General features: G+C 35.3%; 3 protein-coding genes across 7 annotated transcripts in view; all 3 read right to left on the bottom strand.

Annotated features, from left to right (window-relative positions):
* Positions 1-1,191: 1,191 nt before the first annotated feature.
* On the bottom strand, positions 1,192-3,916 carry LOC102594237 (WAT1-related protein At1g68170-like). The gene is made up of 7 exons (XM_006351760.2): positions 3,534-3,916; positions 3,357-3,419; positions 2,618-2,734; positions 2,299-2,533; positions 1,915-2,073; positions 1,691-1,842; positions 1,192-1,601 (listed from the first exon to the last, which is right to left on the bottom strand). Exons 1-7 carry the CDS (start codon positions 3,725-3,727, stop codon positions 1,349-1,351), a joined length of 1,173 nt encoding a protein of 390 aa, XP_006351822.1. The 5' UTR covers positions 3,728-3,916; the 3' UTR covers positions 1,192-1,348.
* A 3,152-nt stretch (positions 3,917-7,068) lies between these two features.
* Positions 7,069-13,135, bottom strand: LOC102593487 (uncharacterized). 4 transcript variants are annotated; one of them, XM_015310659.1, is made up of 4 exons: positions 12,305-13,135; positions 12,142-12,201; positions 11,449-11,811; positions 7,069-8,490 (listed from the first exon to the last, which is right to left on the bottom strand). In XM_015310659.1, exon 4 carries the CDS (start codon positions 8,456-8,458, stop codon positions 7,280-7,282), a length of 1,179 nt encoding a protein of 392 aa, XP_015166145.1. In that variant the 5' UTR covers positions 8,459-8,490; positions 11,449-11,811; positions 12,142-12,201; positions 12,305-13,135; the 3' UTR covers positions 7,069-7,279. The 4 variants fall into 4 exon arrangements, with proteins under 4 accessions (XP_015166145.1, XP_006351820.1, XP_006351821.1 ...); XM_006351758.2 differs by having other exon boundaries at positions 12,142-13,135; XM_006351759.2 differs by having other exon boundaries at positions 11,449-12,201.
* A 45-nt stretch (positions 13,136-13,180) lies between these two features.
* Positions 13,181-19,465, bottom strand: part of LOC102593148 (actin-101) — a 24,605-nt gene continuing 18,320 nt past the window's right edge. The window contains exons 5-6 of one of the 2 annotated variants that reach the window (NM_001425383.1): positions 13,744-14,260; positions 13,181-13,600 (exon numbers count right to left, since the gene is read on the bottom strand). In NM_001425383.1, coding sequence (NP_001412312.1) covers positions 13,535-13,600; positions 13,744-14,260 — 583 coding nt within the window. In that variant the 3' untranslated portion in view covers positions 13,181-13,534. The remainder of the gene's footprint in view (positions 13,601-13,743; positions 14,261-19,465) is intronic. The other variant, XM_015310660.1, reaches the window with a different exon arrangement.

Genomic DNA, 19,465 nt, shown 5'->3' with positions numbered 1-19,465 from the left:
AAAATTGTCATAACTTGTGCAGTGTTACATAATTATTTGCGAGAATACCAAAGTAGTGATGAAATATTTATGGTCTATGAACATGAAGATATAGTTGCGGAGGATATTGACCAACAAATGGCTCAAAGTAACAATGTTGGTTCGTCTTCTCGGTCACATGATCGAGAAATGCAAGTTCAACGTGAGGAAATTGTCCGTACTATGTGGGAGGATTATATTAAAGACTAGTACACTACAATTTATGTTCAATTTTTTTTATTAAATTAAAGTTAGATGAAACAATTACTTAAGTGGAGAACAAATAACTTTGTAATAATTTATTATGCGATTTTATAATTTTTGTTTATTTGATAAGATTGAATAAACAATTGGGGCTATTTTAATAGTTTTACAACTTATATGATTTTTATGTTTATGAGAAAATATACAACACAAAAGTTCCATATCGCATGTCCAAACAAACCTTCAATTTCATCTCATGATTCCATATCATAATACCATATCATGATTCCATATCATGATACCATATCGCATGGCCAAACGGGCCCTAAGAGTCGGTTAACTAATTACTCCTTATTTTGTGTTTATTTGAACTCAGATTTATTAATACTACGCCATTTGTCGTCCTTTGCTTGGCTCATATGTAGCAAGGATGAATTCACAGGCCTCGACTATTTGGCCACAAAATATATAGTAAGTATAGGTTATATATACTTTATACTAATTATATGTATAATTTATACATACATACATATATACAGCATATAGAACAAATACACTATACATTGATAGTGTATATGTTATGTATATCTCTAGTATGTTGGTAAACTAGTTGGCCGAACCAGATATATTTGTAACTTTCATTCATCTATATAATTCACAGCAGATGTAACTTCATTTGTATTTATAGAAAAATGTACTGATTCTTGAACAACAGTTATTTTCTTTGCCAATGTCCGTTAGTACTGTAACTGGAAATGGAATTAGGTTGATCACTCTGATTAATTTATGAATGAATAATCTAGATTAAGACAGTAAGTAAAAGGCATAAGACATAAATTCATAAACGTAAACTTAACTTCAGTTGACATTTATGCCCTCTAACTTTAGACGTGTACCACCAATAGACATTTAAACTTGTAAAAAGTTGAACAAATAGTAACGTCACAAGAAAAAAATTTCTATTCCTTTTCATCGCAGTACAATTAGTTCTTAGCTTGTCATATAATCATCAACACAAAACTTCAGTTAGTTGTTGTAATGTTGCACATTGCGTAACTCATAAAGGGAAAAAAATGGTATTTCATGTTTCATCACTTTTTGATGATACATTATAGTCCTTCATCTTCTAGTGATAAATGTATATACCTCCTAATATTTCAGAACCAACTTGTGAATCCCTCTTATTCTCTTCTTGTTCTTCTTCTTCTTCTTTTCCCTCCCTTTTGCTGCTACCACCATGGCTACTGCCTTTACGCGATGAAGATTTTATGTCAATCTCTTCTTCATCCGGAACCAACTGGCTCACTTTCTTGATTTCTTTATCTTTCCCCCACAAGACAACGTATAGTCCACACACTATCACGACTGATCCAAGGATGCTGCAGTGAACAACATTAGTTAGAATAGGCATTACATTTTCACTTTTTTGTTTTTTGGCTGACTGAAAATTAAGGGAAAAATGACATACGTTCCGAGGACCAACTTTTCTCCCAAGAACAAGTATCCAGTAATTGCCACCATCACAAGCATCAAAGGGTTAAAAATGGATGCATATACCGGGCCTTTCATCCGGACAACCCATGCAAGGATGGTAAACAGTACTCCAGAACAAAAAATCCCCTGAAACACAAGTATGAGATGATCATCCTTTACACTTCAATTAAGAAATGATTTATTATTTCCCATACATACCGTATATGCTGCAGCAACAAGTCTAATGTTCCACCCCAATTTCCATTGATTCCAATCTCTTTCCACAACTACTGCAACAACAAAACATTGAACTGCTGCCATTACATTCAGTAGAGCGGTGAATGAGTAAGGACATGGATATTGTTTAGCCGCTTTAGCCTGTACATACAGAAACACATAGATTGGTAAAAATAACAGGTATACCTTCACTTTTGCTGAATTACAACATCCCTCCTATTCCTATACTGTTGCACCAGCACACAACTTATCGCTAATGCTAAGTATCAACATCCGTTACTTTGAAATGTTACAAAATGCTTTTTAAAACTACATATTACACACGAAATGAGATAAAAAGACATTTCCAAAGCATCACTAACTCACCTGAACAATCAACAATAGTGCATAGCAAGTACAACCAACTATGGCAAGAAAAGCACCTATTAAAGGTTTACTTTCCCCCTTATGTTTTGGGGAACTCAACAAGTTTATGTTTGTGCTCCCCATATGTATCTCTGGCCCTTTGTAGAGTGATAGGAGCATCGCTCCGCTGATGGAAATGATCGTCCCAAATACCTTTGCTTTACCTGCTGCTGAATGCCAACCCAGCCTCTCTAACCTGATCAATGCACAATAATACTACCTCATTTGTTTGAAATTTAATGAAACTAATAAACTCAACAACGATCCTCGCAAAAAGTACCTCAATATGATGGCAACGATAAAGGTCATGGCAGGGATAAGATTGAACATGGCTGAGACAAAAGTTGCTGATGTGTAGACCAAGCTTTGCAGGTACATGTTTTGGCCTATTGATCCCCTGCAACAAAAAGAACCCTTTCACTATAATTGCCTACAAAAATCTTTCACTCCATCCGTTTCAATTTATTTCTTTCACTTTCGTTTTTAGCCATTTTCAAATAGGATTTCTGTTTCTTTTTAGGCAACTCTTTAATTTCAACTTTCCACATGTGCCTAACACCACAGCCACAAGATTAAAGAGCATTCGATACATTGTACGTCTTAAACTCCGTGAAACAAATTGAAACACATGGAATACATTATATAAAAATGATCAAGAAACCTTATGACTAAACACTGTTTCATTCTTGAACTGAACTAAACAAGTAGGTGCTTCAACTTAAAGAGTTAGAAACCAATACACAACAACATACCCATGTGGTCTAGGCACTAGAAGAAAAGTGTGAATTACATGGAGATTTTCCTGGGGATTAGTATGAAAATCCGTAGTAAACTTATTTTCCTACAAATTTTCATACTAATCCCTAGGAAAATCCCCATGTAATTCACACTTTTCTTGTAGTGAGGGAGGGTAGATTGTATGCAAACCTAGCTAACCACCACCTCGAGAGGCGGTTTCCGATAGACCCTTGGCTAATAGAAGAGTTAAAAGAAAGAAGAAAAAAGATAGAACGGCTTACCCAAGTAGACCACACAGAAATCCTTGGAATAAAACCATCTTTGTTAGCTTGGCTCTTTTTCCCCTGAAACAACAAAAATTAGAATGAAACTTTCCCTTATTTCAAGAAAACAAGCATAACATAGAAAAATCCATGTCCCCACACAATAAATACAAGTTGTTGAATTAAAGATTGAACCTTTCAATGAAGAATGCTAAAGGGATCATGAAAACAGAGGCGAACAGAGAGCGATAAAAGATCAAAACACTAAAATTCATGCCATCGCTTGTTGCAAGTTTGAACACAATATTCATTCCTGCAAGTATCATTTGCCCCATAATCATAAGCAAAAGTGGCCTCATTCCATGCAACACATTGCATAAATTTTCCATTAATCTTCTCTGCTGTGTTCTCTCTTTCAACAACCCAAAAATTACCCAAAAAAAAAAGGGTTTCTTGAAGAGGAACACACAAAATCAACAATGCAAGAACGTAAAAAAGGAGGGTTTAATTTTATAACCCTCTTCTTCTTTTTACCTTCTTGTTTTGCATGCAGATAGATTAAGCTACAAGATGAAAAATCAAAAGATTTAGCAAAAAAATGTTTAGAATAGACTTTTGGCTTTTGGGGGATTGGTGAAAAATTGTTAGAGAAAATCACGAGAAAGAGAGAAAAAAAAGAGTACACATGTATGGATAAAAAGTTATATTTTCACAACTGTATATATTTATAGTGTTACTTTTTCTTTTTTTGTTACATAAATGAAATCATGCATGACGTAAATGAGAGAGGTGAAAGCGGGAGAGACTAGGTTAGTAAAAAAGTTTTATTCCTTAAATTTATTCATTATGAAATGACTTACCATAATATTATTATCACGGAACTAATATTATTTGTCATTTCTTAATTATGATTGGGTGGAAATATGAGGATGAGGAGGGTTGTGTCTATTGTAGCGAGAACTAATTTTGATTCATGTCGGGGTGTTATATATATATATATATATCCCGCAAGGAGATTGATGGAGCGGTATAACGAAAGAGGAAGAGAAACTTGCATATGTGTTCATTGACTTAGAAAAAGCTTACTGTAAATTAAGTCTGTGAGGATTATATGAAGAATATGTTTGGAGGTTAAAGGTGTACCTGTAGTTTATATTAGGGCAATGAAGGACATATACAATATGTTTGGAGGCTAAAAGTGTAAATGTAGCTTACATTAGGGCGATTAAGGACATATACAATAATTTAGGTACATGTGATGAAGAGCAAATGTGTGTATTTTAAGGGGACGCAATGACTTAAGTATATATAGACTAAAAATTCTATCAAAAATAACTTCTCTACCTTCTCGATGTTAATTGCTTCCAAGTCTATTTTCAATTTTGTTATACTACAATAGTAACTATAATGCCTAATGACCAAATTGTCGATCCATTTAATGATTTACGCATACTATTATACTACTACATGTTATAGCAAAGCACAGTTTATACAACATTAATATAATTCTCTTTTGTTACGTATAATATTATACTACTACATGTTATTGCAAAGCACAGTGTATATAACATTATAATATAATTCTCTTTTGTTATTCTACCAAAAGAAAAACTCTTTTGTTACATAATAATACATGCATTTTTCAACTTTCCGTTAACAAAGAGTTAAAAGGCAGTCAAAAACTCTCGTACGAGCTCCCGGCGGTTCATTCATCCAGGTCCAAACACGGAAACGAGAGCAAATTCTTTTTGTTATTGAAATTAATAAAATTCCATAAATTGCATATTTACTTTCCTTAACCAACTCTCATAGGAGCTCCCGGTGGTTCATTCATCCAGGTCCAAACACGGAAACGAGAGCAAATTCTTTTTGTGATTGAAATTAATAAAATTCCATGAATTGCATATTTACTTTCCTTAAAACTTTCTTTGACTGAGATAGAAAATCGAAATTACCTCTAATATACATTTCATTTTCCCCATATATGTGTGTAATATTCATATTTGAAGCAAAAAATATTCATCAAATATATTTTCCACCTTCCTTTCTCCAACGAATCAGCATTATATTTAAGTTTGTGAGGGGGGACATTAAGAGTTCCTTTCAACACTTAATTAAAATTTCTCCCTAAAGAAAGAAAATGGGAGCTTGTGCTAGTGTACCAAAGGACATCAAGGCTGACGCCGCGGCAGCACCTCTACCGGAGCAACCAAAGGAGGAGGAGACCACCACCACCACGGAGGTGACAGCAGTTGACAAGCAGATTGACGGAGAAATGAAAGTGGAAGATGAGAAACTGGCTGGAGATAGTGGATCATTACTCACTGAGGTATAAATATATATACTTTTTTTATGATATGAACTTAGCACTACAATAATCAAATTTCAAATTATAACTAGTTTCAACATGCAATAAACAATAATGAGTATATAACATAAGATTATTACAGAATGTAGCAATACAGGTACCTATGGGTTCGAACAAACCCAGTAACTTTAATCCAAACCCTGTAATTGTGTTGATAAATTCACTAACTATATATGTACAAAAATTAAACTCGAGATCCAGTTACTGCTATCATGGAATTTCGAACCCATAAGGTCAAATTCTGACTCCATCTCTCTGTAGCAATACTACTATTTTCAGTTTGAAGTTAGTAATATTGAATATACTTTGAAAATAAACTTCACAGAGTGAAACAGCAAATGAATCATTAGTTAAAGATGAGAAGAGCTCGGAAACCACAGACGAAAAACCAGAAGAAGCAAAGGTATCAGATGAAACTGATGCTAAACAACCAGCTGCTGCTGAAGAGAAATCAGTATAGACTCTTAATTTCAAGCAGAGCTTCAATGATATATGATGCCTATGTTTTTTTGGTTGGTTACTTGAGGTTCTCAAGGAAAAATTGCAGCAAAAACATATAAGGAGACTTGCATGGATTTTCAGGTGGATATTTTTTTTGGAGTATCTTATACTTTGGTGTTTCATATAATTGTTGGAGTTCTCTTAATCTTTTATACTCTTTTCATATTGTTTGTTCATTATTCACACACTCTGCATTTCAGTCTTCAACTTCAACTACACAGCCAAGAATTTGCTTGGAAACAACTTTTTCTTGTCAAACATGTTTTGTTCTACAATTTTTGAAGGAAGCCACATCAAAAGTTGGTTACAGGGTCTCAAAGGTTAGAAGGCATGAAAAAGGGCAGCCCAGTACACTAAGCTCGCCAGACCACAAGGGTCTATTGTACGCAGGCTTACCTTGCATTTCTGCAAGAGGCAGTTTCCACAGGACGAATCTATGTCATCCTGTAAAATATCTCACAACGATTGAGCATTTGCCCCCACTACTTAACAAAGTAACCATACAAAATAAGTGTAGCTATAGGGCCTTCTCAATTTCTAGACAGCAAAAGGAAAGAATGATTTAACATTGACAAGTTCAGAGAGAAGTTCTGCCAGCTCTAGCTACAATACCACCAGTAATTTTCTGAAATGTAATACAAAGTTCCAGTCAAGCATCACAAGCAGCATTTAGTAAGATTGAAAAAAACTACAATCACTACTTTAGATGCCAGCATCATTGGCATTTTTTTTCTTCTTAGTAATATTCTATCATCAGTTCAATTAAGATTAAGTTAGATGCAGCATAAGTGCTTCCTGACAAAGGCTGTGATAATTCAACCGGCAAAATGGAAGATAGAAGCAGGTAACAAAATGGAAGTTTCAAACACATCATAAATAAAGTAGCCCGAATTAGTGCCAATAGAGTAATGGTACAGTCATAAGGCCGAACAAGACTAGATTAAAAGTTTGCACATACTACACCAAAAGATAGTAAACATGAACAAAAAGAGAAAATACACATTGAAAGTTTAAAAGAAGGTACTTCAAGACAGAAAAGTACAGACCACAAACTGCAACACTGGTACGTGATTCAGACAAAATGCTGCTTTCCACCACGTTTGAGTTCAAGCATCAGTTGCTGATTCTCAAGCTTGATAACCTTATTATCCAGCTGCATCTTTTGTAACTCCATGTCTTCTTCACTGCAGGAAATCTCCAAGTTGACCCTCTGCTTCTCCAATTCCAGAAATTGGGCCTGAATCTGTAGCTTTTGTTCTTCCAATTGTTGTAAGCGATGGAGAATATGCTCATCCTGCATTTTTTTCTCCTTATTGTTCAAAGAGAAGTGAATCCCATTGCTATTAGGATAAAGCATATTTGGATCTGGATCTAATGTGGTGGTACCGTTCAGAGATAAACGGGCCATATGCATATTTCTTTCTTCACCTCCTGCTTTCCTTTTTGCAGGCATATGCTGCACCAAATTTGGATCTGCTGTAGTGGTACGGTCCAAAGATGCACAGGCCATATTAGAAACTCTTTCTTCTCCTCCTATCTTCCTCTTCAAAGGCAAATCCTGCGACATGCTTCCAGTTTCATATTTGTATTTACCTCTCACAGCCCAAAACACAGATTGCTGAACCACTGGATCATGGGGAAGGAATAATCTATTCCGATTGTTGTATGAGCACATTTCTTCATAGAACAATTGTCTGCTACCTAAAATCTTGTTCATTTCCTCTTTCAAATCATAAGGTAGGTCCATCCTTTCCAGAAGCACAGGGTTCTCCACAACATTACATGCAGTACCTCTCCCAAGTATATCATTCAGTCTCCTGAATTTTTTGTTCAGATCATTAAACTTATCCTCACATTGCTGAGGCGACACACGATAACCTCTTTCAGACATAACACAGGAAATGGCCCTCCATTTACCCTTCTTGACAAGAACTCCATTGTTCAAAGCATCTTCTCCGATGTAAGAAAGAGCAGTAATCAAAAGCTTAACCATGTCATCTGACCATTTCATACGCTGATACACTGGCTGCTTCCCTTCAGTATGTCCAGAGACTTCTCTTACATCATTCAAACCCTCATGATACGCTTCAGGCATCTCAACTCTATTGAGTCTGACAGCACCAAGCAACTGCATTTCTTGGGGGGTGTCTTCCATGTTGCTTACACCAAAGGACATTGCTTGTGGAGCATGCTGCATAAGAACCACTGGACTCTGGTTAGGGTAACCAGCTAGATGGTGATTAACTTGCATTGATCTGAACAAATCCAGCGGTCCACTTAATCCTGGAGTTATAAAAATCAAGACGATGAATCAATGTTTCACATTAACAGAGCAAAACATACTAAAGTAAACAACAACTACACCTCAATCCCAAGTAAGTTGGGGTTGGCTATATGAATCATCACGCTCCATTAATAAAGAAGAACAACAACATACCAGCATAATCTCACAGCTGGGATTTGGAGAGGGTAGAGTGTGCCCAGACCTTACCCCTACCTCGTGGAGGTAGAGAGGTTGTTTCCAAAAGACCCTCCGCTCAAATAAGGTTATATCAAATCCAGTAGAAAAGAAAAAATACGGAATCAAAGATTTCATAGTAAATAATAAGGAAAGCATTACATAGCATTCAGAGAAAGGAACAGTATCAACTACCAAGTAACGCGATAACTGAAGCAAAAGAAACGACAAGTAGTAACATGAATCGAAGGACAAGGGATTACGAGAATAATGCTGCTACTACTGATAAGGAAGGAGAAACAGATATATCCATTAATAAAGTAAGTAAAAAAAATCATATGATTTTGCTCGTTCATCGAAGAAAGGGTATACAAGTTCTCAGGATTGAGTTCATGCATAAAAAAAGATGCAAAAAAAGTGGATTCTTGATTTTACTATCTGCAACTAGAAAAGGGGGTACTGAGGCTAGGAGACGTAGAATACAAAGTACATAAGACTTTAATCCTAGAGTTAACTTACAAAAAAGAACTCATGTTATTTCGATGGAAACAATAAAACTACAAGAAACATTCATAGTTATGAAGAACTAACAAGAAAGGAAAAGAATTGATTCAAACACATCATACCAATGCAGATACAAAGCAAAAAACGATGAATTTACTAAGTAATATAAAGTAAATCTTTCAAGCCTTTAAATATAAGATCTTGATTACTTTTAAGGAGGAGGCACAAGGGATTACTGAGCGCTTTCTGAAACACCTTGGTTTGATCGCCTAGGAAGAAGAAAACTTAATATAGGAGTGAGGTTTGTAAAACGAGGGCCGTTGTTGATGACAACTGGACGATGATAGCAACAGGTGGTTTTAAGTGACAATGCCTTCACACATCAGCTCACTTAATCCAATAAATGAGAGTGTGGCAAATACGCAGCATAGCAATCTTGAAAAAATAAATGGCAGATACATTCTGGGGATTCCCACCCCCCACCCCCAACCCACGAATCTCTCCCTAAAGTGTTTTTCCTACCAAAAGTAAAATAGACTACTTCAAAAATCCACAACATTGTGTTATGATCCTATTGCAAAAAAAGTCTCACATCGGTTAAATGGGGAGCTGATGTGGGGTTTATATGATCTTGGGCTCTCCCACCTTAATAGCCAGCTTTTGGGGTGTGGTTCTCCCTGGGTTGTATCACATTGTTTGGAGAATGATTACAAGCGATACATTTATATCAACTCACAACCAAGTGGATAAAATTGTTCTCAACTTCAATTTACCACTAAGGCAAATGCTAAATTTGGAACATAGAATATCAATCTTAAATGCACCCTTTGATAAATTTTAGTAGAGAGGACAAGTAGTGCCTACTGGCTCTCAATGCGTATATAAGCCGTTGCTTTTAATAGCTGTTCATCTTTCCTTTTGCTTCTCCCATATATTTCTCTCTGTATATACCCATAGCAGAGTTTCTTTCATTTCTTAATTTTACCGTTCTCAACTTTTATCCCCCAAATTTATCTGAACATGATTAAGGCAAACTAGTAGATAAAGATATAATGGATAAACAACTTTGTCAGAGATATGAGGTGTAGAGGTGAGGAAAAGGTTTCAATCATCAAATCTCTCTCTCTCTCTCTCTCTCTGTGTGTGAGAGAGAGAGAGAGAGGTTAAACTCTTAGCAACTTCAATCCCCAATGTCATGATGGGAGTTGGGGGCGTCCCTTCAAAAACAATTTTTTTTCTGTTGCCTTAGTGACTACAATCATCATCCAAGTGATGACATCCCAACCTGGAACTTTAGTCATTATACAAAAAATATAATGTTATCAACAGGGATGCACCACAGGGACTGATGTGGTTCAGTAACTGAGTAATCTTCCCTCAAGAAGTTCATGATCCCTATAACTGTTTAACTTATTTTCTTTCCCTGCCTAACCATTTATGTCTCCTCTGTTTCATTTCTTGGAGTGCCTCTGAATTATTTTTTTAATTAAGCCATCACTAAAAGTTGTGAGCCTAGGTGTGTAAAGGTTAGGCTTGACCCCTACCATGTCTATTCATCCACAGAATTTGGGGGGACATGGACCAAACCTCTAACATAAAAGGAGCTACATAGTGCCTCTAATGATTCATTGAATAGTGTGTATTATGTTCTATGGTGAATGAGCAGGAAATCTTCCGGTTCACAAAAAGGGGAAGATACCAGAGAAACTAATCAGCATTTAAAAGAAAAAAGAAATCAATCATAGGGGAGGGAGGGAAGAAAAGGAGAGGCACAGGTAGTGAGTTTAGGTCATAGTAGAGAAGATGATGGACATTAATTCAACTATAGGAACCAAAAACACAGGAGCACATTTAAAAGTTTTCGGGCAGACTAAAGTTTTTGTCTTGTAAATTTCACAGCTACTCAATTATGTCTTAACAAAACCAATAACACAAGTAACTAGAAATCAATTAGATAAATAAACAAGAAAATGAGTGCTTTGTTTTATGATCCTATGTCATGCATGAAAGCATTAGGCACTTAAACTCATTCATACCAATGAAAAGCACATTCTGTTGAAGCTCTACCCTCAGATGGTCACAACAGAAGTTTAAGCCATTTGGTACCACATATCTTAATACAACAACACTAACGTGCATATGATGAGACCAGAATAGCGAGTTAGTTCACTTCTTCTTTTGATAAATAATCTACTTCTGTCCATATCCAAAGCAAAGGGAGATAATGAAGAAGGAAGCATACATATGGCATCTGAATGAAAAAAGGACAGCTCACTCACAGTTCACTTGAATAAGCATTGACTTCTTGTTAACCGGTTTCTAATGTCAGAACTTATGGTTCAAGCCTCATGCATCACTTTCCTATCTCAGCCTTCAGAGATGCAAATACTCAATCTGGTTGGCCTTCAGAGTCACATTGTTGCTTCTCCACAGGGTAATGGGCATGTTTTCTCTAGTTTAAGCAGGGAGGGTCATAAATTCACGTGCTTCCGCTTGTTCCTTCCTCTTTTAGGACAACCATGTCATATTAGAATCTTTATCTAGTGATGACTATATCTGGTGCATTGCTTTTAACAGTCCAGCCTAGCAACTTTCAAGGTCATGAGGACTACAGGAAGGTCAAATACTTTGCCACAAACCAACTGCAACAATCACTGAAGAGTCAATACATGGTATAGGTACAATCTAAAAATAGTTCCTGGAGAAACAACTATTTTGAGCTCAAAATCTTTGTATAGATTTATCAGAAGACTCGGCCAAGTCCAAAGAGGTGGATGTTCAGCAACTTCACAAGAAATACCTATCCCAAGATATCAGTTAGACACCAAGTGTTTCACATCTTTTACAACCTATCTAAGACATGGCCTTTGAAACAGTCTTCCAATTCTATTTTTTGGGTTAATTCCAACACAGCTCAATTCCTAAGCAACATCCTCTCCAATGTATGAAACAGTGGAAACTAGAAGTCTCACCGTCTTCTCTTCCATCTTATCTGCTGTCGTCCCATGTCACAGGGAAAATTTAATTTGCTTCTGCATACAAATATCAAAACTGTAAGAATGAGTGGATTCTTCAAAATACAACAACATACCCAACATAGCTAATGTACCAACTCCTACTCATCTCTCCACATACATTATGCCTAAGAATTTTCTCCCGAACTACTAGATTTTCTCATCATCACTTGCATATTTTCTCCGGTGCCTACCCTCATTTCAAAGCAAGAATCGAAAGTTGATATACTAGTGGAAATATGTCTAAAGGGCAAAGGACTATCCTCTATAATAAGCTGCCTTTCAGCATCTTGGAATGACCATTTTCCATAGCAGTAAGCTGAAATGGAAAAACCAACACTATAAGTCTTGATTCAAGAACATGAAAACCCCATTAAGAAACCAAAAGATTACCCAACAAAACGGCAGCCCCACAACTCTGTATCATGATTTTGAATTAAAAATTGAACCTTTTGGATTGAGAGAACACAACTAAACTTGGTTTTTCAACACTTCAATCTTGGGGTGGAAGTGAACAGCCAAAAATTTAGCTGAGGCAAAACAAAGCTACAAAAATTAACCTATGCTCCTTCTAGGAATTTGATTAATCTTTTTTTCTTTTTTCTTTCTGAGACATGAGAGGAGAGCATTGTGGCCCTAAAAGGAAAAATAACTAAAAGGACCACAGAAGTTGTAAAAGTGATACAAAGTGTAATTTCGTTGTATTTTTTTCAAGTTATTATATATCGTGATTACAACTCGAACTTTGGAGTATTGAGTAGTTATTTTATAGTTTTACATCCGAAACATCAAAAGTTTATTTTAACTTAACAAAGTTTGCCTAGTGAATTATGATACAAACTAAACGTAATATGAGAAGCTTTATGACGGGATTATATTTCTTTTTTTTTGTGTGGCAAACCAAATGACAATGTTAGATTGAATTATCTTAACTTCTTTATATAGTAAAAATTCTGATTCTGCCATTACAATGCCTCTCATGGTATAAAGCATGAGACGATACAGAGAACACCATATACCAAAGATTTATAAGCCATGAAGTGACATTACTCAGTATATAAGAAGTATATGCGGAAAAAAACAATCCAAAAATCCAGAAGAACAAGAAGATTAAAAGCGAGGAGGAAAAGAACTCACCTCTAAACACCTAAAACAGTAGGCAACACTAACACTCAAATGACATTAAGAAAAGATTGGGTACGATCTAAAAGCTTACACCCTATTATAGCACAGTATAAACCTTCCATCTTTATGAACTCAAAACATTCCAACTTTAACAAAGTCCTGCTCAGAACTATGACCAAACTGTTGAAGCAGATAACGAGAACATTGAACTCCACTCACGATCAGCTTAGAAGCATTTCCGGTGGACAATGGAAGGACCGGATTCATCATATTCACCCTTTGTTATCCACATCTGCCAGTAGTTCAAAGAAACAAAATCAGGCAATGGTCCCAGCTAAAAAATTAACAAATACATACAGCTCTACAAAGCAAGAGTTTGAGGAAACGTGCAAGCATTGTAATAGTGTGAGCTACACGTGTTATGTTATGTATTACCTGTTGGAAGGTGCTGAGAGAAGCTAAGATAGACCCTCCAATCCAGACACTGTACTTCCGTTCAGGAGGCGCCACCACCTTGATTTTCATGCTGCTGGGAGCAAGAGCGGTAATTTCCTTGCTCATACGATCAGCAATACCAGGAAACATTGTTGTTCCACCACTGAGGACAATGTTACCATAAAGATCCTTTCTGATATCTACATCGCACTTCATGATGGAATTGTAAGTTGTTTCATGGATTCCAGCAGCTTCCATTCCCACAAGTGATGGCTGGAATAAGACTTCCGGGCATCTGAACCTCTCTGCTCCAATGGTAATCACCTGACCATCTGGTAACTCATAGCTTTTTTCAACAGCAGAGCTACTCGTTGCGGTCTCCAATTCTTGCTCATAGTCAAGTGCAACATATGCTAGTTTCTCTTTCATATCGCGGACAATTTCCCGTTCAGCACTAGTGGTGAATGAATAACCTCTTTCGGTCAGGATTTTCATCAGACAATCAGTAAGATCACGCCTGTTGACACCTAATTTTGACCCTCCCCGATAATAATTAATTTCGAGCTTCTTAATTTTCAAATGTTTTAAAGTAATTAATTTTAGAAATTTCAAAAATAAAAAATAAAAAAATATAATAGAATAATTTGCAAGTTGTTTCAAATAGTTTGTCACTTGTTATAATTTTTAAATAATAATATGTCTTTTATATAATTATGTATATAATTAGTGTATTTTATAAATATTGGAAAATCGTCTCAAAAAGATTTTGTTTAATTAGATATTTGGTTAGTTTGTTTAGTTATCTAATAGTTTACAATTTTGAGTTAAATAGTTAGTTTATAATTAAGTTAATTAGTATATAATTATGTGTCTAATTAGTATATTTTACGAATGTTCAAAATTGTCTCGAAAGGATTTTAGCTTATTTAAATATTTGGTTATTTAGTCGTGTATATTGTTAAAGTAATTAGTTTATAATTAAGTTAATTATTTTACTTCGTTAAGATTAAGAAGCTCGCTAATTAATTAATATTAATTCATTTAGATTCTAGCCGAATTAATCTCTAAAGCTATTCCCTAAATTTAATCTAACTCACCTCACCATAAACCCATTTAAGAACCATTTTGGGCCATTTTCTTAATACCAAAAATCGGTCCAATTCCCTTTATAACTCCCAGCCCATTTTCCAACCCCATTCCAATAATCCCACACATTACTTACATTAATAATACAACAACAATTTGTGAACAACAATACCAGTCGACCCCATTCCCAATAGTCTTATCCTCTTTATTTCCTTTAATTACCAGCCCAATTCCCAAGCCCAACCAACCCACTTCAATTCCCAGCCCATAACTCCTTAAACCCGGCCCAAATTCCTTTCCCCTTCACAATAGAAACCCAGGAACAACAGTATGACATCCCAGCATTAGCGGCAGCGACCAAACAGAGTAAGACCACAACGTCTTCACGCCAGCGGGAAAACGACAGAGCCATTAAATGCTCGACAGCAGCCAACGTCTCTCTCCACAGCACTATAGCAGGCACGCCTCTGTCCTCCTTTCCCCTTTGGGAATGAACCAAAATCTCAAAGAAAAGGTGTTCAGCCGGAAGGGTGAAAGGTTTTGGAAGTTTTTTTTTGAATTTTGAATTTGGCTTTTGAAGGGGATTTTTATTTCTTTCCCTCCGAAAAAAAAAAAAAAAGAAAGAAAGGGGGAACCCTAGATAATCCCTATATGTATTCCCTTTTGCTCACGGTTGGAGGGGAGGGGGGGATTTTTTGAAGAAACTAGTTTAGGCGAGAATAGGGATGTACTAAATGCACTAAAGAAATCAGAGGAGAAGAGGAGATAACTAATTCTAGTCCAAGTTCCATTCCTTCATTTTTTGCCTACCACAAGTTCATTTGAGATTCCACCTAGTTCTTTGGTTCGCTGTTGGCGTTCGTGGTCGTGTGGTGGAAGAGTTCGTTCTGCTCGTTTGTTATCCAGTTCGCTGCCCAGAAGAAGGTAACGACCTCATCCTTATCTTGTTTCGTCTCATGTGTTGGTTATTTGAGTTCTTGGTGTCTTGGTACTATGTCTATCTTGAATCGATTTTAGTATTTACTCTTAGCGTGGATTCAAAAATTTTGTCGTTTCGTAATTGATGTTGTTATTTCTCCATTTGGGTTTGTCTTGTTGTTTTCTTCTCGTCCATTTACTTGAATGTCGGTGAATTCGTACTCTTTATTTTCATCGTCTTTAAGCTACTATTGATGTTATTGGATTTTCAAGATGAGGATTGAATCTTATAACTGATTAGTATGAAAGTTGTATGTTGTTTTGCCTATTGCTTGTTGGATATGACAACTTGTTTTCTCCAGTTGCGAATCTCATGATTGTACTATGGTTTAACATGTGTGTTTGAGTCAAGTCTATGCCTCCATTCTGTCCAATATTTTACTTGTGGTTATGAGATTAGTTAATTTTCGAGTAGCGAAAAAATGATAAACTGATTCTTTCTTTCTAGTTGTTTTGCTCCTTACTATGAGTAGTTGCAACACGAATAATGTTAGCTATGTGTAGTTGGCTTATTTACTGTGATTTAAGTAGGAAATAGTGAGGTGAAATGTGAGGTTTGATTTTTATTTCCCTGAGGCAGTAACTTTTTTTGTCAAAGTTAAATCATTTTTTTTCCACTAGTTTCTTTGTAGTGTCTAAGGTTAAGCCCCTTTGTTAATCACCAAGCAAGTTGTGTGTGCTCTTATCCTTGAGATTGTTTAATTTAGATTCTTTAAATGAATTAAATTTGATGTTATTCATGATTTGCATACAATACGTGACTAAGTGTCCATTTGAGAATTCTCCGGTTGAGCTTAGATTAAGTCTAGCAAATTGTCAAACCACTTTCTTTTGTTAGCTTTTTTTTTTTTTTTTTTCTTATATTTTTTTTTATTTTTATTTTCTTATTTTTATATTTTTATTTTATTTCTTCTCTCTTCTTTATTTCCCTTTAATGATGCATGCACCAGTTAGAACATATCTTGCTTGCATTCTTTTTTTTGAATATATATACAGTTGATGTCCATCTCGTGATCACATCTAATGGGTAGTATTTTACGGCATAAAAATGGAAATAGATTCGTCCTATCTTGGTAGTGGGTAGACTAATTGATATCTTCTTTGCATATGTTGCTATCCTATTTTAAGAGTAAGTTAAGTTTTCTATTTGTGTCTTCCCCTACTTACTGGTAGTACTAAATTGCTTGTTGATACCCTCGAATGTTATATTCCTTTTACCCTATTAATTAATTTCTTTCTCTCTTTACTTTGTCGCATGTGACACCGATTCGAGTTCACTTTGGACTCCATCCTTGCACTTCTTTCGATGTTACCTTTAAAATCGAGTCCCAATGGATTAATATGTGAAGCCAAGGAAGCAGGTGTACAGTTTAATGGCTGATTGCAGGTCTCAAAAGGCCCAAAAAGGGGTGATATACCTGCTATATACACTCGTATACAGCAAGAAATATGGTTTACAGGTTGCAAAATACGAGGATACAAGTCTGATGATAAGACATAAGTCAATAGCTATTGTTCAAGGAAAAAACGCAGAAATTCGGACCCAAACACGGTCCATATACAGTGATATACGTAAAGGGTATACGCAGATTTTTCCATAAGCAAAATAGGCCCAAAGGCCTTAGACAATTTCAGCAAGGTCCAAGATGTGGGAAAGGCCCAAATTTGATTATTTCCTTTCCCTCCCTTATTATTGATATTGTGTTTGACTAACTTTGTTTAATTTATGATTCTAATTTAACTAAATTCCTCAAGATAGCCATTTTCATTTTATTTTAAAAAAAAAAAATAAATAAATTATTTTTTATATATATAAATTAAAGTATCTTTGTGTTATACTTAGCTTTAATTTTATTTGTCTTGTCACTTAAGTCATTTCCCCTTTTTGAAAATTTTCCTTTAGTTCATTCCCCCTTAAAATAAATAAAGTGATAAAATATTAAGGGTAATAAATAAATAAGTTGAAATAAATTAGTTTTCTTACTAAGTTAAAATTTCGAAATAAATTAGTTTTCTTACTAAGTCAATTTCAAAAATAAATAAATAAATAAAAAATATAGTTAATATAAATTAGTTCTTTTACTAAGTTAAAAATTTCAAAAAAAAAAATATATAGTTAATATAAATGAGTCCTTTTATTTAGTCAAAATTGCAAAGTTAGTTAAAATAAGTAAGTTCTCTTATTTAGTTAGAATAAAAAAAAATAGTCATAAATGAGTTCTTTTACTTTTGTTAAATTTTCAAGATTAGTCAAAGTCATGAGTTCTTTACTCAGTTAAATTTTAAAAAATAATTAGTTAAAATAAATAAATTCTTTTACTTAAGTTAAAATTTCAAAATTAGTCAAAAAATCATTTTGGTCAAATCGTCGGTCAACCGCGAGTTAGCGGGCATTCCGAGGGCCTAATACCTTCTCGGAACGTACATTGAACTCGAACCCTTGTTTTCAATCGATTTTATCTGTTTGAATCTTTTTGAAAAACCTTATATTTTTTCTTGATTTTTTTTACTAAAAATTAAGTGGCGACTCTGTCCTTTTGGAAATTCGATTTCTCTTAAACCATAAGTTTAATCGAGTTTCCGGAAACTCAGTCATTTTTCCAAGTTTAATCGATTTTTTGAAAACTCATTCATTTTCCCTTTCTATATATTTTTAAGTAAAACAAAATGGTGACTTCTGCTGGGGATTTAATTAAGTTCTAACCATAAGATTTGACTTGTTTGACTAATTGTATTAATTGCTAAATTGTTTATTTGCTCTCAAAGTGTTTTAATTAATATAACTGTCATTGCATTTCATGGCATCTTCCTATTATCTGTATAGTATATTAAGGACGGTTTCTGCATAATCGCAGCCGGACTTTTTATACTCAACCCTTTTTCGGAAGGATCGGCAATTTATTGGTACGTCATGCGTCCAATGGTTGTCGTGAATTTCAGCCTAAGTTGTCCACTTGGGTTCCCGGTCTTTCAAAGCCACTCTTAGTCAACTAGCGTAGAGCGAAACCAAATCCCAAATTTTAGCGCATTTTAAACTAGGTCGACCCAACGCCTAAGGCGTGTTGGGCCCATTAGAAGCCCACCTTGTGTCTATTTGGCCCATTTGCCAATAAAAAGACAATCATACTTATGTGTTTTAATTGAAGGATGTATATGTCATTTTTTAAACAAATCGATTATCAAGTGGGGGTGGGGGTTAACTTACCTTTGTTTGTTTTCTTGTAGGATGAATCCAACGTTTGAGCCGTTGAGAACTCGAATGGTGACTATACCTGACCCTTATCTCCAAGTTTGGTGGAAATTCATGAACAAGGAGGATAAAAAGAAAGTGCAAAGACACATAGGCCATCTCCCATCATTAATGGAAATGGTGGCTTACCCTGACTTGATTGGAACGATGGTGAAATTTTGGGACAGCAACAACATGGTATTTCGGTTTGGGGAAGTAGAGTTGACTCCGACTATAGATGAAGTCCTCGCCAGTTACGAGAGTGTCGGCATGTGCAACAAGAGGAAACACCAACCCGATACTGATCTTCTCTTTCCAAAAGTATGGGATTTTGCCGAAATCAAAGAAAAATTGTCACTCGTCAAAGCTGAATGGATGGACAGGCTGCCCGGGTCAAATATTCCACTTCGAAAGTTGTATTATCGATTT

The sequence above is a fragment of the Solanum tuberosum genome, unplaced genomic scaffold (genome assembly GCF_000226075.1).
Source record: "Solanum tuberosum cultivar DM 1-3 516 R44 unplaced genomic scaffold, SolTub_3.0 scf00136, whole genome shotgun sequence".
NCBI classification, from domain to species: domain Eukaryota; kingdom Viridiplantae; phylum Streptophyta; class Magnoliopsida; order Solanales; family Solanaceae; genus Solanum; species Solanum tuberosum.
This window is presented reverse-complemented; position numbering and strand designations above follow the sequence as displayed.

Excerpts from the sequence above, each read along its gene's own strand:
- LOC102593487 (XM_006351758.2), bottom strand. The coding sequence starts at position 8,458 with ATGCAAGTTAATCACCATCTAGCTGGTTACCCTAACCAGAGTCCAGTG.
- LOC102594237 (XM_006351760.2), bottom strand. The coding sequence starts at position 3,727 with ATGGAAAATTTATGCAATGTGTTGCATGGAATGAGGCCACTTTTGCTT. Across the intron at positions 3,420-3,533 it reads TTAGCATTCTTCATTGAAAG|GGGAAAAAGAGCCAAGCTAA; the intron begins GTTCAATCTTTA and ends TTGTTGTTTCAG. Across the intron at positions 1,602-1,690 it reads GAAAAGTTGGTCCTCGGAAC|CATCCTTGGATCAGTCGTGA; the intron begins GTATGTCATTTT and ends TGTTCACTGCAG.